Source organism: Mustelus asterias, chromosome 26, assembly GCF_964213995.1.
Source record: "Mustelus asterias chromosome 26, sMusAst1.hap1.1, whole genome shotgun sequence".
Lineage (NCBI taxonomy): Eukaryota > Metazoa > Chordata > Chondrichthyes > Carcharhiniformes > Triakidae > Mustelus > Mustelus asterias.
The window spans coordinates 16,296,713-16,311,893 of NC_135826.1; the positions used below are offsets into that span (position 1 = coordinate 16,296,713).

Consider the following 15,181-nt stretch of genomic DNA (forward strand, 5'->3'; position numbering starts at 1 on the left):
GGCTTGACAGCATCTGTGGAGAGAGACTAGTCAAATCATCCAACTACATCTTTAAATCGGAAGTATTGGGACTACCAAAGGAAAGTCGCAAGACGACCAAATTCACCCTGAATCCAATCGAGTCACGAAGCTACAGAGCGTGTAGCCCTTTTATTTGTTTGGATTCTAAGTTAGCAAATCTATCTTTTCCCACTCTGTAACACGTGCATGTGCGTGTTGTGAATATCTAGACAGTTCTTTTATTATTTTAGTTACATCAGTTTAAGTACAATAAAGCTAACCTCTTTTTTTGTTAAATTCATAAAAACCTGTCCAATTGGCTCTTTTATGATCACATTTCCTGAATGGTTAAACACCCACAGTATCGGCAACTACATCCTTTTCAAAACAAAAAAAAGTTGATGCAGTCAAAGAAGGATCCCTCCTTACCTGATCATAGTAACAGTACCTGATAACAATAGGAATAAAACGAGTCTGATTGGGATTTCTCAATATTCTAAGACTCCTTCAGAGTTCAAATTATGTTTAAAAACCACTCAAGGTTCCAGAGATTTTTAAAAATTCATTCTTGGGACATGGGCGTCGCTGGTTGGCCAATGTTCATTGCCCATCCTTCGTTGCCCTTGAACTAAGTGGCTTGCTAGGCCATTTTTGAGGGCAGTTGAGAGTCAACCACATTGCTGTGGCTCTGGAGTCACATGTAGGCCAGACCAGGTAAGAACAGCAGATTTCCTTCCCAAAAGAACATCAGTGAACCAGATGGGTTTTTTCAACAATCGACAATAGTTTCATGGTCATCAGTGGATTCTTAATTCCAGAAATTTTTTATTGAATTCAAATTCCACCATCTGACATGGTGGGATTCGAACCCGGGTCCCCAGAACATTAGCTGAGTTTTTCGATTAATATCTCCCCCCCCATCTCGGCTCTTGAACAACATATATAACCAGACTCCTATCTGTTGTTTTGATGTGTGAGCTAGACAAAACAAAGAACAAAGATAAGTACAGCACAGGAACAGGCCCTTCGGCCCTCCAAGCCCATGCCAATCATGATGCCCTAACTAAACTACAAAAAAAACCTTCTGCCCTTACTCAGTCCATATCCCTCTATTCCCTCCCTATTAATGCACCCATCCAAATGCCTCTTAAATGTTGTTAATGCGCCTGCTTCCACCACCTCCTCTGGCATCACGCTCCAGGCACCCATCACTCACTGCGTGAAAAACTTCCCCTGCACATCTCCCTTAAACTTTCCCCCTCTTACCTTGAACCTGTGCCCCCTTGTAATTGACACTTCCATCCTGGGAAAAATCCTCTGACTATCCACCCTGTCTATGCCTCTCATAATTTTGTAGATCTCTATCAGTCTCCCCTCAGCCTCCGTCTTTCCAGTGAAAACAATCCTAGTTTATTCAACCTCTCCTCATAGTCAATACCCTCAAGACCAGGCAACATCCTGGTGAACATTCTTTGCACTCTCTCCAAAGCTTCCACATCCTTCTGGTAGTGTGGTGACCAGAATATTCCAAATGTGGCCTAGCCAAGGTTTTATGTAGCTAAAACATGATCTCCCAACTCTAGTATTTAATGCCCCGGCCAATGAAGGCAAGCATGCCATATGCCTTCTTAATCACTTTGGCCATCTTCATTGCCACATTTAGGGAACTGCACACCCAGATCCCTCTGTATGTTACTGTTCCTAAGGGTTCTGCCATTTATAGTATAATTCACACCCAAATTTGATCCTCACATTTGTCTGGATTAACCTCCATCTGCCATTTCTGTGTCTAAGTCTCCAATCTATCTATATCCTGTTGTATCCTCTGACAATCCCTGGCACTCAGCAACTCCACCAATTTTCGTAACATTCGCAAACTGACTAATCAGACTACCCACATTTTCCTCCAGATCATTTATATATACTACAAACAACAGTGATTCCAGCACTGATCCCTGCGGAACACCACTAGCTACAGATCTCCATTCTGAAAAACATCCTTCCACCGCTACTCTCTGCCTTCTATGAACAAGCCAGTTCTGTATCCATCTAGTTGGTCCACCCCGAATCCTATGTGATTTTAGTTTTTGCACCAGTCTGCCATGCGGGACCTTGTCAAACGCCTTACTAAAGTCCATATAAACTTTTCCCCATAAATTATCGTTGTCACCTCTTCAAAAAACTCAAGCAAGTTGGTGAGACATGACCTTCCCTGTACAAAACCATGCTGCCTGTCACTAACTAGTCCATTTTCTTCCAAATGTGCCTAGTACAAAGATAAATGATTAGACTTCATTATTTACCTGATCTGTAGAACTGGAAAGATAATTGTTTGGCATCAATGGCGACTGATATTGGTCCAATGGTGGCCACTGCTTCAGCCAGCTCTACCTCATTACCACCAGTTGCAAACCTATAGCCATGGCACGTGGTTGCACTGTATCTGGGATTATATTTACAGGTGCCTTCCTGTAAGAGAGGAAATCATAAGAAAAGCATTTAACTATATACAAAATAAACAAATCCTTGCTGTAAAGCTAACTATTCCAGCTACAGTCATGATTACATAACCTTTCAGGCTTAGACTAGGAGGAATGTCATTCTGCCTTACCTGGTCTGGCCTACATGAGACTCCAGATCTACAACAATGTGGTTGACTCTTAACTGCCCCCTATAATAATCCAGTGAGCCACTCGTTAAAGTGCAATTAGGGACAAGCAATAAATGCTGGCCCAGCCAGCGACTCCCACATCACTTGAAAGAATTTTTAAAAAGAACCAAATTGATAAAGACTTCTTTCAGAGTTAAGGAAGGTACAAAATATATTATCCATAATTTAGCTATTTTCAAAAGAACTGTGAGAAGTGACAGCTAATCAAGTTTTGTATTAAATTATTAACATCGGGGATCGTTTCTGACACCAGTTGGTGTTTTTAAATTAATTAACCTGGTGAAAGTCTAAAATTGAGAATGAAGGATATCGCTCAAGTGGAAAGGAGCTGAAGAAACTAAGGATTGCACTGAGCCAAAAAGACCACCTCGACTCAGACCAATGGACAATGTTGGATATAATCAAGCATGGCAGCACATTGTCCAATCTTTAAATAAACGGAGAGAAAATGAGGGGTTCCTACCGTGCACAGGATCCCCTCCACCTAATTGTCCTCAATGTGCTGTGCAGAAGTTATCAAGAAATCAGTTGCAATTTTGCAAAACTCTCAATCAAACAAGGCTGGTAGTCCCCTTTGACAAATGTATCAACAGAAGCAGCTGACCAGATGGCCAGACATGTGTTTTGCCAGATTGCATCATTATGAATGCTTGGTTGAGTTCCAAGATTCATTTAGGAGCCAGCCTTTCAGGCGGTCATTTAATCAGCTGCAAAGGGGACTGATTACTTTGTTCATTTGACAGTTTGGAAGCTTGTAATAACTTTATGTTTCTTTGAAGCGGTTTTCCAATGCCTGTATATTTGAATAAAATTAGATATTTTTTGGCCTCCCCATGGCATTGTTTCTCAGCAGTGAGAGGGCTGCCATTGCTGACGGTGGGATCGTCTGGTCCTGCTGCTGTCAATGGGGTTTCCCATTGATTCAACTGCGCGCTGCCGGGAAACCTGCAGCAGGGGTGCGCCATCGGTGGGACCAGGAGTTCCTGCCAGCATGAAGAGCCAGAAGATAGGGTGGCACAGTGGTTAGCACTGCTGCCTCACAGCGCCAGGGACCCGGGTTAAATTCCAGCCCCAGGTGTCTGTCTGTATGGAGTTTGCACATTCTTCCTGTGTCTGCGTGGGTTTCCTCCGGGTGCTCTGGTTTCCTCCCACACTCCAAAGATGTGCAGATTAGCTTCATTGGCCATGCTAAATTATCCCTTACTGTCAGGGGGATTAGTAGGGTAAATGCGTAGGGTTACGGGGATAGGGCCTCAGTGGGATTGTTGCCAGTGCAGGCTCAATGGGTCTAAAGGCCTCCTTCTGAACTGTAGGGATTCTATGATTCTAAAGATCTCGTCCATTGATTGGATTAATGGTTCTTCGGGGTGGACTTTCACTGGCTGTGTTTGAAAGGGAATTTTGAAAGGCTGCTTTTATTTTATGAGCATTTCAAAGACTTGTCAGTTTTATTAATGGTTCATGAGTTCTGAAGCTAATGGATATTGATTGAACGGGCACTGAGGGATGTATGGGAGACGCTGGAGATTTGTTGGGAGAAGCTATTGGGCTGGGGTGAGAGTTAGAAAGTCTAACAACTATGAATAGAACTGGGCCAATGTCCCAGTAAATAGAGGCAGGTCTCTTAAGCTGCTGTCCACACCATCCAGCTACCTCCGTTGTCACTTCAGACCTGCCTAGGGAGGTGGAAGCCCAACTCCCAGAGACCAAATTTGATGGAAATGTGCTGTCTTTTTGAAATCGTGAATACAATGTCAGGAAATGGCCTGACTCTCAGTCCATGAACCGTAGATGGAAATCTGACATCAGTGTGTAAACATTTGAAGTGGAATTCAGTCTGAACCCCTTTCTCTGCTCTCTTAGTGGAGCTAGGTTAACATTTTATTTCAAATTCATTAATTAGCCATTTTTATGAATTTAATCTTATAAATATAATACATCAATGCAAGAAAAGTTTATGAGAGACATAAGCACTGTGCCAGGAGGGGCTGGGCAGATGCCAGCCAATCTGAATGGCTGGCCACTCTCCAAGGCAGGACTTCCACCCAAGTGAAAACAGAAGTCTTGTGCCAATCAACGCTTATCAGAGCATTAAATGGCAGCAAGCCTGTTAGAATCGGTGGAGATGTGTTCCTCACCCAGTCTCTGGATCTCAAGGGCTCAGCCTCAAAATTCAGACCAATGTGCACATATTTAATTTGATAAATTTCCCTTAAAGTTTTTGTTTTTTTGTTGCATTGCTCCTTTAAAGGAGTGATTCTTTAGTTAATTTGATTTACTCAAAAGTGTACAAAGATACACTTATTGAAACTAGTGGCAGTTTGTAGAGTCAGGTACTATACATTTGTAATGTCTCACTATATGAATAAATCTGAAAGCGGGTGAAGATTGACTTCCAATCTCCTTCACCAGCTGGATGTAAGATGTTCAACAAGATGACAGATCCCAGCTGGCAGTGATGGAGAGTGCTACAGCTGCCCTCAGGCACAGGAGGTCAATCAGCCACACTTAATCCCTCCTAAACCCTACCTGATGAAAGGTAGACATATGGGGAATGAGTGAAGCCAGGATCCAGGCTCGACTGCCCTGATACCATGGTTGAATGGGCCTAATATCAAGGCTCAGAGATGAGGAAGAGCTATCTGTGTCACGTACTACTGATGAGCTTAGAACTGTGGGGCTGCACTCCAGCATTAAGCAGTTACATTCAGGAAAGGAGTAAAGCAATGGGAAAAAAAACCTGGAGGGAACAAAAAACCTACCGTTGCAGTGTATGGATAATAAACCTCTGTGTCAATCCCACCATTAGACTGAACATAGTTGAAGGCGTTGCCCATTAACCCGCCATTGCACCCATGGTTGCCCTCAGAATTGGAGCAGTCGACCAGGTTCTGTTCACTCAAGGAGATGAGCTTCCCTGTCTTCTTGTATGTCTGTCCCTCAAGGGCACCAACAGCACTGAAAGCCCAGCATGAGCCACAATGCCTCTGCAATAACAATAACTGATATTAATACAGTAATAGCAGCAACATCTCAAACGAAGCTTTTAGATACATTACAGCTTAAGGATGACACACAGTAAACATAGTCCAGATAATAGAAAAAGAATTGAGGTGGGAGCATGTCAGAGGTCCAGTAAGTGTCAGCGAAAATTAAACATCTATTCATACCCACAATCTTCCAATCTCAGTTCAATTTGTTCAGAGAAGCATCTTTTCATAGTCAGAGATTGAGAGAAGGGTCAGAGATAATGCTATCCCCCTACCAAGGGGTTAGTCTCAATGGGAGACTCTTAGGAGTTAGAGAGTGATGAAGACTTTGCTGCAAAGCAAGTTTCAAGGCCTGAGCTAGTGAAAGTTCCTTCGAGACCCATTTTGGGCAGAAATATAAAATAACTATATCTAATGGTATTGACGGAATTCTACCCCCTCGCCCGTCACGGAATTGGAGCGGGCGAGGGGCGGACAATGGAAATGTCCGTTGACCTCGGGCGGGAATTTCCGGTCTCGCTCGAGCGAGGCTAGAAAATCCCGCCCTATGTCTCTGACTCTCCGCATGCTATGTTCTGAATATCTGAAGCTGCACTAACAGGGCAGGCACCACGTTCTCCAGAGGGAGGGATGAGGAGTCAGCTTAGGCTTTGCTATGTAACTTCTACTTCATGAATATCACAGTCAGAGGTTTGGGGCTATTCTGTCCACTTCTCAATCTGAGATTGATGTAGGGCATGAGGTAAATCTCCCTGTACAAGACATTACCACAGAGAAAGTGATCAGTCAACGGAAAGATGGGAATCACTGCAAACCTGTAGGTTTCTAAGGGTTGAAGCAGTGATTTGAAACCAGCCTGTCTGCTCCTCTGCAGCTTCAGAAGAAAACCTTGGCCTCATTGCGCTCCTCCCCTTGATTGCACTGCACTCCCAATCCCCCTTCTTAATGTACGCCCTGGCCTGTTCCTGCAGCTCCCAAGCAAACAGTTATCCGCAACAGTGGGCAGCACTGTGGTTAGCACTGCAGCCTCGCAGCACGAGGGGCCCAGGTTCGATTCCGGCCTCGGGTCACTGTCTGTGTAGGGTTTGCATGTTCTCCCCATGTCTGCGTGGGTTTCCTCTGGGTGCTCCGGTTTCCTCCCACAGTCCAAAAGACATGCTGGTTAGGCAGGTTGGCCATGCTAAATTAGCCCTTAGTGTCCCAAGATGTGTAGGTTAGGGGGATTAGTGGAGTAAATATTTCCCCTTAGTATCGGGGGATTACGTGGGGTTACAAGGATAGGATCTGGATGGGATTGTTGTCGGTGCAGACTCGAAGAGCTAAATGGCCTCCTTCTGTACTGTAGGGATTCTATGAACCTGAAATATCGTGCCCCCAGCCTAGTAGTGTTTCCCACTGGATTGGGAGGCTGATGTGGGGACCATCCAGCTGAAGCCCACTGGTAAAATCCCAGGGACTGACACTGGGCAGACTCAGACAGTTTCTAGTCTGCCTCTCCCCCGGTCCAAACTTACACTGGGAGTTTAAATCAGGGATTTTGTTCCTAGTCAATTCGAAGTGTCAGATTGGAGGTTTTGTGGAATTCTGGAGACGTTGTAAGATGACATTATGGTTTCTTCAGGTAGCTTAGTCACCATCCTCACCACTTTACCTGGTTTTTCACGTCAGTAACGTAACCTTTGCTTCTCCAATCAATGCTCTGGGGAATTCTGGATGGTTTGGGCCTAGCTGAAGCAGGCTCCTCCTTCCTGGTTGAGTTTTTCATTTCATGTAGATGCAGTTGATTCATAAATTGATTGAACTCCTCAGATGTCTGTAAGCCAGATAGATTGTTACAGTTAGTTCCAGCACCAAAATCTCCTTAAACCCATAAACCAAATAAACCGGTCAGACATTACACCCCAACACTGCCCCTGGTTTCCAGTGGAGGAGGCTGCTTGCCATTGGACGCCTATGGGATTTTCCGGTCACGCCAGTGTATGCAGCATTTTGCGTGGCTTACCCGTCCCACCGCTGGGGAACCCACCACTGGGAGTTACTTTCGGTGAGACCAGAAGATCCTGAAGGTGGGAAGAGCCGGAAAATCCCACCCGGCAACTCTCACCGTGACTTTACAACTGTGAGAAGCTTGTGATTGGTCCAATCTACAGCTGGAAATGATGGAATGGAACATTCCCTTCAGGCTGAAACAAGCCCAGGACCAGTTAACCTGTGTACCCCTATTAATAAATGTTCATTCTTTCCTATATATATTAAGGCAGGTTGGATTGAATACTGAGACTGGAATTCTTCCTGGCCCTGGGCTTTCCTCACTCTGCTGCTCTTCCAAAGCTCATGACTCATACTGGACTCTAGTTGCATCCCTCCAAGCGGCTGTTCTTTCAAGCACAAGCCTCCAGTCAGCAAGTTATTCTACAACGTTGGCATCACAGTTCGGGCCAGCCCTGTTCTTGCTTAATGTCCGCTGGGAATTGTTCAATGGGGATCAGTCGGCAAATCTCCCTGTCCAGGCTTGTTAAACCTGACAACACCCTCAGGGGCGGGATTCATAGAATCATAGATTGAATCATAGAATCCCTACAATGCAGAAGGAGGCCATTTGGCCCACAAGATCTGCACCGACCACAATCCCATCCAGGCCCTGTAACCCCACATATTTACCCTGCTAATCCCCCTGACACTGGGGTCAATTTAGCACAGCCAATCCACGTAACCTGCACATCTTTGGACTGTGGGAGGAAACTGGAGCACCTGGAGGAAAACCACGCAGACACGAGGAGAATGTGCAAACTCCACACAGACAGTGACCCAAGGCTGGAATTCAACCCGAGTCCCTGGCGCTGTGAGGCAGTGGTGGTAACCACTGTGCCACCGTGCCACCCTCAAATTCTCCAATTTCGTCTGTGCCGGCCCCAAAGCCAGCGAGAACGGAGAATCTCGTGGCCAACCAAAACTCCATTCACTGCAGCAGGACCGGAGAATCCCAGCCGCGGACGAGGTCGGAGGTTCTTGGCGCAGATCTCTACACCTTGACAGATGTGGGGTGGGAAAGTGACGACATTTTCATGGAGCTTTGAGAAGAAAGGGAGTTTGGAGGAGGTTCAGTGGCTGGGGGGTAGATCAGGTAGTTCAAGCATGAAGGTCAAGCACGATCCCGCTTTTTGGCATAAACGGGACGGTATTGGAAGGGAATCTGGAAAATAGATCTTACTGCGGGAGGTCTGGCTGTTCTGAATTTTGGGTGGATTATGATTCACGCTTCTACGTGGGAGAAGCAGATCAGAGTCAGAAGGAGCTCAGTGCTCCCAATGTATCTACTAGACGGATCAGAAAGTAGAGGTTCCTCAGACATTTTTAAGATGATCCTTAGCTGCAGCCAATGAATACTCGAAGCAAATATGATGCTCTGTCATCTTCAGTCCCTTGGCATTTTGAGACTTAAAGGCTTCCACAAGTTCACCTCCTTGCTGCTGGAGGTTCCCTGCTGCGGCAATCTGCTGCTCCTCCAATCCCGACGCTGCTGCCTTTAAAGAGCCTCAGCAACCTCGTGATGGACTTCCTGCCACCGAATGCCGAGCTCACCAGCACCATGAAGCTGGTTCTTGTATTTAAATGAGGCTCCACCATTAAAATGGAGCAGGTGGCCAGAGCAATCTGCCCATCAACCGCCCATCTGGTATGTGACGGAGGTGACCATTCACCCAGTGTGCCACTTGATAGTGATCACTGGATAGTGACTGTGCTTCTGGGACACTGTGTCCATTGTATTGCCCCTTTTCCCACCCTGATTCAGTTCAACACAATATAGATTTGAGATTGAGCCTTGGGCATTTCTGGTCAATATTCAATCGCCCATGCTGTGGTCTATATCATAGAAACCAAATGATTTATTGTGATATAACAGTTGTATTCGTACTCACAAGGTCTCCAAAGTGGTTCATTCCCATCTGAAATGTGTGCTTCCCCATCGAATGTTCCAGGTTATGAAGCTCGATTAATTTCAAATTTTTCTCCCACACCATCCTTCTATAATTCCCTTCATCCTTAGAGAGAAAGAGGAAAAGAAACAGATCATGTGACAAGTTTTATATTTAAAAAACACTCTCAGCAGTTCCTAAGGTGTAGTTGCTGTCATATCCTCGCCCACGTTTCTCAGAGAGCGAAAGAGTGGGAGGATACAAAGGCTGATTAAAGTCTCCGAGAGGCCACAACAGGAACACAACTGTCAGACACTGAGACGCGTGCTTGATCGTGGCTGCAACTTTTTGGCACTGCTGATGGAGGCAACCATCTCATTTTGAGAACAACGACAGCTAAGCCTCCAAGGCTGTTGAGCAGGTTTAACTCCTAGTTGTCTTGTAAGGAGTCGCTGATACATCCCTGTGTGGCAGCACAGAATGGTACGTGTCAGGTGGAAAAATTTAGAATTTAGCATGGCCAATGCACCTAACCCAGCACGAAACTGGAGCACCCGGAGGAAACCCACACAGACACGGGGAGAACGCGCAGACTCCACACAGACAGTGACCCAAGCCGGGAATCAAACCCAGGTCCCTGGCACTGTAAAGCAGCAGTGCTAACCACTGTGCCACTCCAATGTCCCTATTCCGGTAAATTAATTTAAAGAAAACACTTGCACCTCTTCAAAAGTCACCAACTGAGGCGATTAAAAGATATAAATAGAAACACACTTCCGTGTATTTGGAACGCAAAGGGATGTTTTTGTTTATTGAAGCAGAAGTATCTTAGCAGAGGCTGCAAATCCTGCATGTGATGAATAAGAGGGAACAGGGAAGTGAAACCACCCTGAAGCCATTTTGTGTTCAGACAAATACAAATGGAAACTAGTGGCTTATCACAGAAAAAAGTATCGTCTGAAACCTATCCAATTATTTCATGCTCAGGGCTTGGAAATCAGCTCCAAACTGGAGTTCTAGACAAAGCCAAATCAGAGAGGTACCAGGACTGATTTTCCCTTGGCAAGTTAAAGAATTGTCAGCCATAGCTTATCAAAGCAATGCTATTATTGCAAGGGTATTTTTGGAGAAGAGTTTGTGCTTTGTTAGACGAAGAAAGGTGAAAATGCTTAAAGCAGGCGAACCTCCAGCCCGTGAGACATTTGCAGCGCCAAGGCATTTTGATCCAGTCCTCCAGGCTGTTCAACCACTGAAGACTTCATGAAAAATACTGTGCGTCTGCTCATTCAATCACAGGTTGGTATTTCCAGACACTGGCTGCTGATAGGCTCACTGGTAGGAACCAGCCTGTGATTGGACGTACTGAACTGGTTGGGGGGAGGGGGGGTGGGCGGCATGGGGGGGTGGGGGGGGGGGCACAGTGCCATGCTGTGTGGGAGTGAGAGACAGCAAGGGCGAGAGTGAGCATGCCTTACTCCCAGTCTCAGGTTTCTCACTCACTCTCACCCACCAACACATGCACAGGCGCCCACCCACACATTGTGTGTGAGGGTGAGTGAGTGAGTACCCCGAGATTGAGTGAGCCACACACACACACACACACACACACACATTCACACACTCACCCTCTCACCTGGTCAATTATATAAATTACTTTTTAAAAAAACTTATCAAGTGAATGCTGTGACATTGCTTTACTTTTGCTCAGCAATTGTTTCTTTCCTTAATACCGCAACCTTATTTTAAAATTCAATTGAATATTGTGCCTAGCCTTTCCGAAATGTGTTCACCAGCCCCGAGTAAGGAGCAATTGGAAATGGAGCTTCCCTAAGCAGAGAGAATGGTAACCCCGACTTAAAGCTAGAGGGATGTCTTCTTGATAAGAGACAGAGCAGTGAAAAACTGACTGTTCTCCTTGGCCCCGTCTCCATAGAGAGGTGAGGCCTACATGAGGTGAGCTGTACCAGTGAGAAGCAGAGTTGACTGTAAATGTTCCTACTACTCTGCTCTGTATGGACAGGTGCTATAGTTTCTAGCTGCTTCCATCGGGCACAGCAAAAACATTGCTGTTAAACAACCTAGAGTAAAGAATGGGAGTATAGAAATAGCTGGTGTGCCATCTTCAGATAATCCCAACACAGTTCAGAAGAGGCCATTCAACCCATCGAGTCTGAGACTGTGGGAGGAAACCGGAGCACCCGGAGGAAACCCATGCAGACACGGGAAGAACGTGCAGACTCCGAACAGACAGTGACCCAAGGCCGGAGTCGAACCCAGGTCACTGGAGCTGTGAGGCAGCAGTGCTAACTACTGTGCCACCATGCCGCCTTCTTCGGGATTGCACTTCACAAAGAGAAATTGGAAGAGAGAAACAAGAGAGCTCCTCCCGCCTCATTCTTCCATTGGGTTTGTGCATACACAGGCAGAGAGGCCTAGTGACAACAGGCTGGGTCAACCCAGGAAGTCCCAGGGCGGGATAGTGTATGTCATCAGTCACTCGCCCCTTTTCCTTATCCCAGCAGCTGATGCCCACTAAAAGGCCTCATCCTGCCGCCACTGGCATTCACCCAGTAGCAGCAGGGCGATTGTCCATGTGGGAAGCCCGAAAAGTAAACCCCGTCAGGGATATTTGTGGCCCCCCAAGAGGGGCCCGTGCTTCAAAGACACTCAGTGCCTGATCAAGGGACTGGGAAAGGGGGCAGGTTAGGAGAAGGGGGGGTTGGTACCCACTGAGAATCAAGCCCCTGCTATTGCTGCTGACGGTACTCCCCCTCCATCCTGCAAACCCCACTCCCTGATGTACTTGGGATTTAATGCTTCCCCTCATTTCCTTCCCTTGCTGCCCATGAGGGATGAAGGTTGGAGAGAGGCTGTCCCATTCTACATGAACCGAGTGCAGGGAGGTCTACTGAACCTCGAGAGTTTTAAATGGAGGTCGTGCTCCCTCCATGGCTTCGACTTGGCTGCTGTCCGGCCTGTTGCGTACAGAACCTCACAACGTCAAAACAGATTAGGATAATGCAGAGGGGAAGTAGGCGATGTTTCAGGAGCCCTGATTCTCTGATTGTTGGAGGAACTGTTTTGAGTGGACACAATGTGCCCGTACCTGCACTGCACTGAGCTGACCTGGCCTAACATGGTTCAATGTAAAGACACTCTCCCAATCACAGAAAGGTGGGACTTAACCGAGATAATTCTCTAAAATACAGACGTTAGAATATATGAAAGAAGAACAGAAATGAGCTAACAATGCTGCCCTTCATTTTACCATCACTGGCTATTCAGGATTAAACCATGGAAGTTTTTTCAGATAACCATGGAACCATTTTTCAGATAAAGCTCGGCACAACATCGTGGGCCGAAGGGCCTGTTCTGTGCTGTACTGTTCTATGTTCTATGTAAGTTGGATACAGTTTCTGGTTCTGGGCTTCACGGTGGATATTCAGCTGTTGGGAGTTGGAAATGTTCATGTTTTAGCCACTTACCTCAGTATAGTCTTTGTTGTGAAATGACTTCCAGTTCAACCACGCATCGTCTAATGTAGGATCATGTGTGTGCACAGAGGCAACAGCCAGAAAGGACACCGCCAAGCAAGTGGAAAAGAAGGAGGCCTTCATTATGGGTAATCTAATAGAATGAATACACCAGGATCAGTGGCAGACAATTGATCACTATTCACATACAGTGACATGCTTGCAATAGTTTGCAGCTTATGTCCAACTTGGATCTGTTTAATCCTAAATCCTAATCTCTAAAGTGAAGAAACTTGAGCCTTTTTATGGTGCATTTGTATTAAGCAGCTGATTCACGTACAGTATCAGTGAGGTGAGATGTGCCCCCCTGGCAGGGCAGTATCCCTAGGCAGGTGCTGCCATCGATGTTGGATGGAGCGTTCCACCTTGGCATTCTGACCATGGGTGGCAGAAAACTGCCATTTCCGCAGTGCTGTCTCTGTGTGTCTTACACTAATGTTGCATAAATAAATGCTGATGATTTCGCAGCTGTGACACTGGGAAGTGAAAACAGGTCAAACACGGTCCCCTTTAGCATCTGAGAATTTTCACAGAATTGTTACAGTGCAGAAGGAGGCCATTTGGCCCATTGTGTCTGCACCAGCTCTCCAAATTAGCATTTTGACTTAGTGCCATTCCCCCGTACCCCTGCACATTGTTTCTATTCAAATAATCATTGAATGCCCTCTTGAATGCCTTGGTTAAACCTGCCTCCACCATACTTCCAGGCAGTGCATCCCAGACCCTAAACCATTCGCTGTGTGCTTTCTTTACCCCATGTCACATTTTCAATCGCAGCATCAGCTCAATAATCTGTGTGGTCAGTTCTGCACCGTCATTGCCCAGTGCTCTGAATTCCAATTTGTCATTTAAATTCAGAGCTTCAACAGCCTTAGTACAAGGTTGTACATGGAGAAACTGTTTCCAGTTGAAGGCAAGTTCAGAAAAGAGGAAAAATAAATACAGGAAACCCAGTAACCGGTCAAATAAAGAATTTAGGAGAATGTTTACACTGAGGGTGGTGCGATTGCAGAGTGTCCTGTCACATGGCGTGGTTGGATCAGATGGTGTTGAGGCATTCAGGTTATTTACACTTTGGCGAAACCACCCAACTCCATCCCTGTCTCAGTTCATCAGCTGCTGAAACCCTTGTCCGGACTTTATCAACCCAGACTTGAATGTCCCAATGCAATCCTGGCCAACTCATGTGATCTACCCGCCATTAACTTGTAACGTTCTGCAGCCGTGTCCTAATTTACACCATATTCCATTCACCCATCATGCTGTGCTTTCTGATCTACACTGGCTCTCGGTGAAGCAACACCTCAATTTTAAAATTCTCACCCTTGTTTTCAAAACCTTCCATTTTTTCAGCAATCTGCCCCAACCCCACAACCCTAGGCAATTCTCCAATTCAGTTTCGAACATCCCTCATTTTAATAACTCAACCATTAGCAGCTGTGCCTTCGGCCGGCAAGGCTCTAAACTCTAGAATTTTCTCCCTGACTCTCTCCTCCTCTCTTCTTCTCTTTCCTCCGCTAAGACGTTTGGTAAAACCTTAACCAAAACCTGAGCCTCCGAAGGTGTGCGGGTTAGGTTGATTGGCCATGCTAAATTGACCCTTAGTGTCAGCGGAATTAGCAGGGTAAATACGTGGGGTTACAGGGATAGGGCCAGGGTGGAGTTGTTGTCGGTGCAGGCTCGATGGGCCAAATGGCCTCCTTCTGCACTGTAGAGATTCTATGATTCTAAGTCTTTGGACATTCGCCCTACTATCCCCTTTATGTGGCTCAGTGACACCTTTTGTTTGATAACATTTCCATGAAGCATCATGGGTTGTTTTGTTAAGTTATATAAATTCCTGTACCGGCTGAGGTTATTCATGAAGGAATCAAATCTCAAACTTGCCCCTCACCTGAAGTGTGGTGACCCTCAGGTTAAATCACCTCCAGTCAGCTCTCCCCAATCAGGGAGATCAGCCTCTGGTCATCTGGGACTACAGCAACTTTATATGTTGTTGTTAAAGAGATTTGAAGATTAAGAACCATGAAGTTTATTCTCTGGCACATGGAAAGGCAATAGCGTGCTTGA

At 45.9% G+C, this 15,181-nt stretch overlaps 1 protein-coding gene across 1 annotated transcript in view; it reads right to left on the reverse strand.

Annotated features, from left to right (window-relative positions):
• The window catches only part of LOC144479477 (cathepsin L2-like), a 36,907-nt gene that overhangs the window by 7,437 nt on the left and 14,289 nt on the right, over window positions 1-15,181 (reverse strand). The window contains exons 2-6 of the mRNA XM_078198186.1: window positions 13,064-13,205; window positions 9,582-9,704; window positions 7,313-7,474; window positions 5,434-5,658; window positions 2,304-2,469 (exon numbers count right to left, since the gene is read on the reverse strand). Of these exons, the coding sequence (XP_078054312.1) occupies window positions 2,304-2,469; window positions 5,434-5,658; window positions 7,313-7,474; window positions 9,582-9,704; window positions 13,064-13,195 (808 nt within the window). The 5' untranslated portion in view covers window positions 13,196-13,205. The remainder of the gene's footprint in view (window positions 1-2,303; window positions 2,470-5,433; window positions 5,659-7,312; window positions 7,475-9,581; window positions 9,705-13,063; window positions 13,206-15,181) is intronic.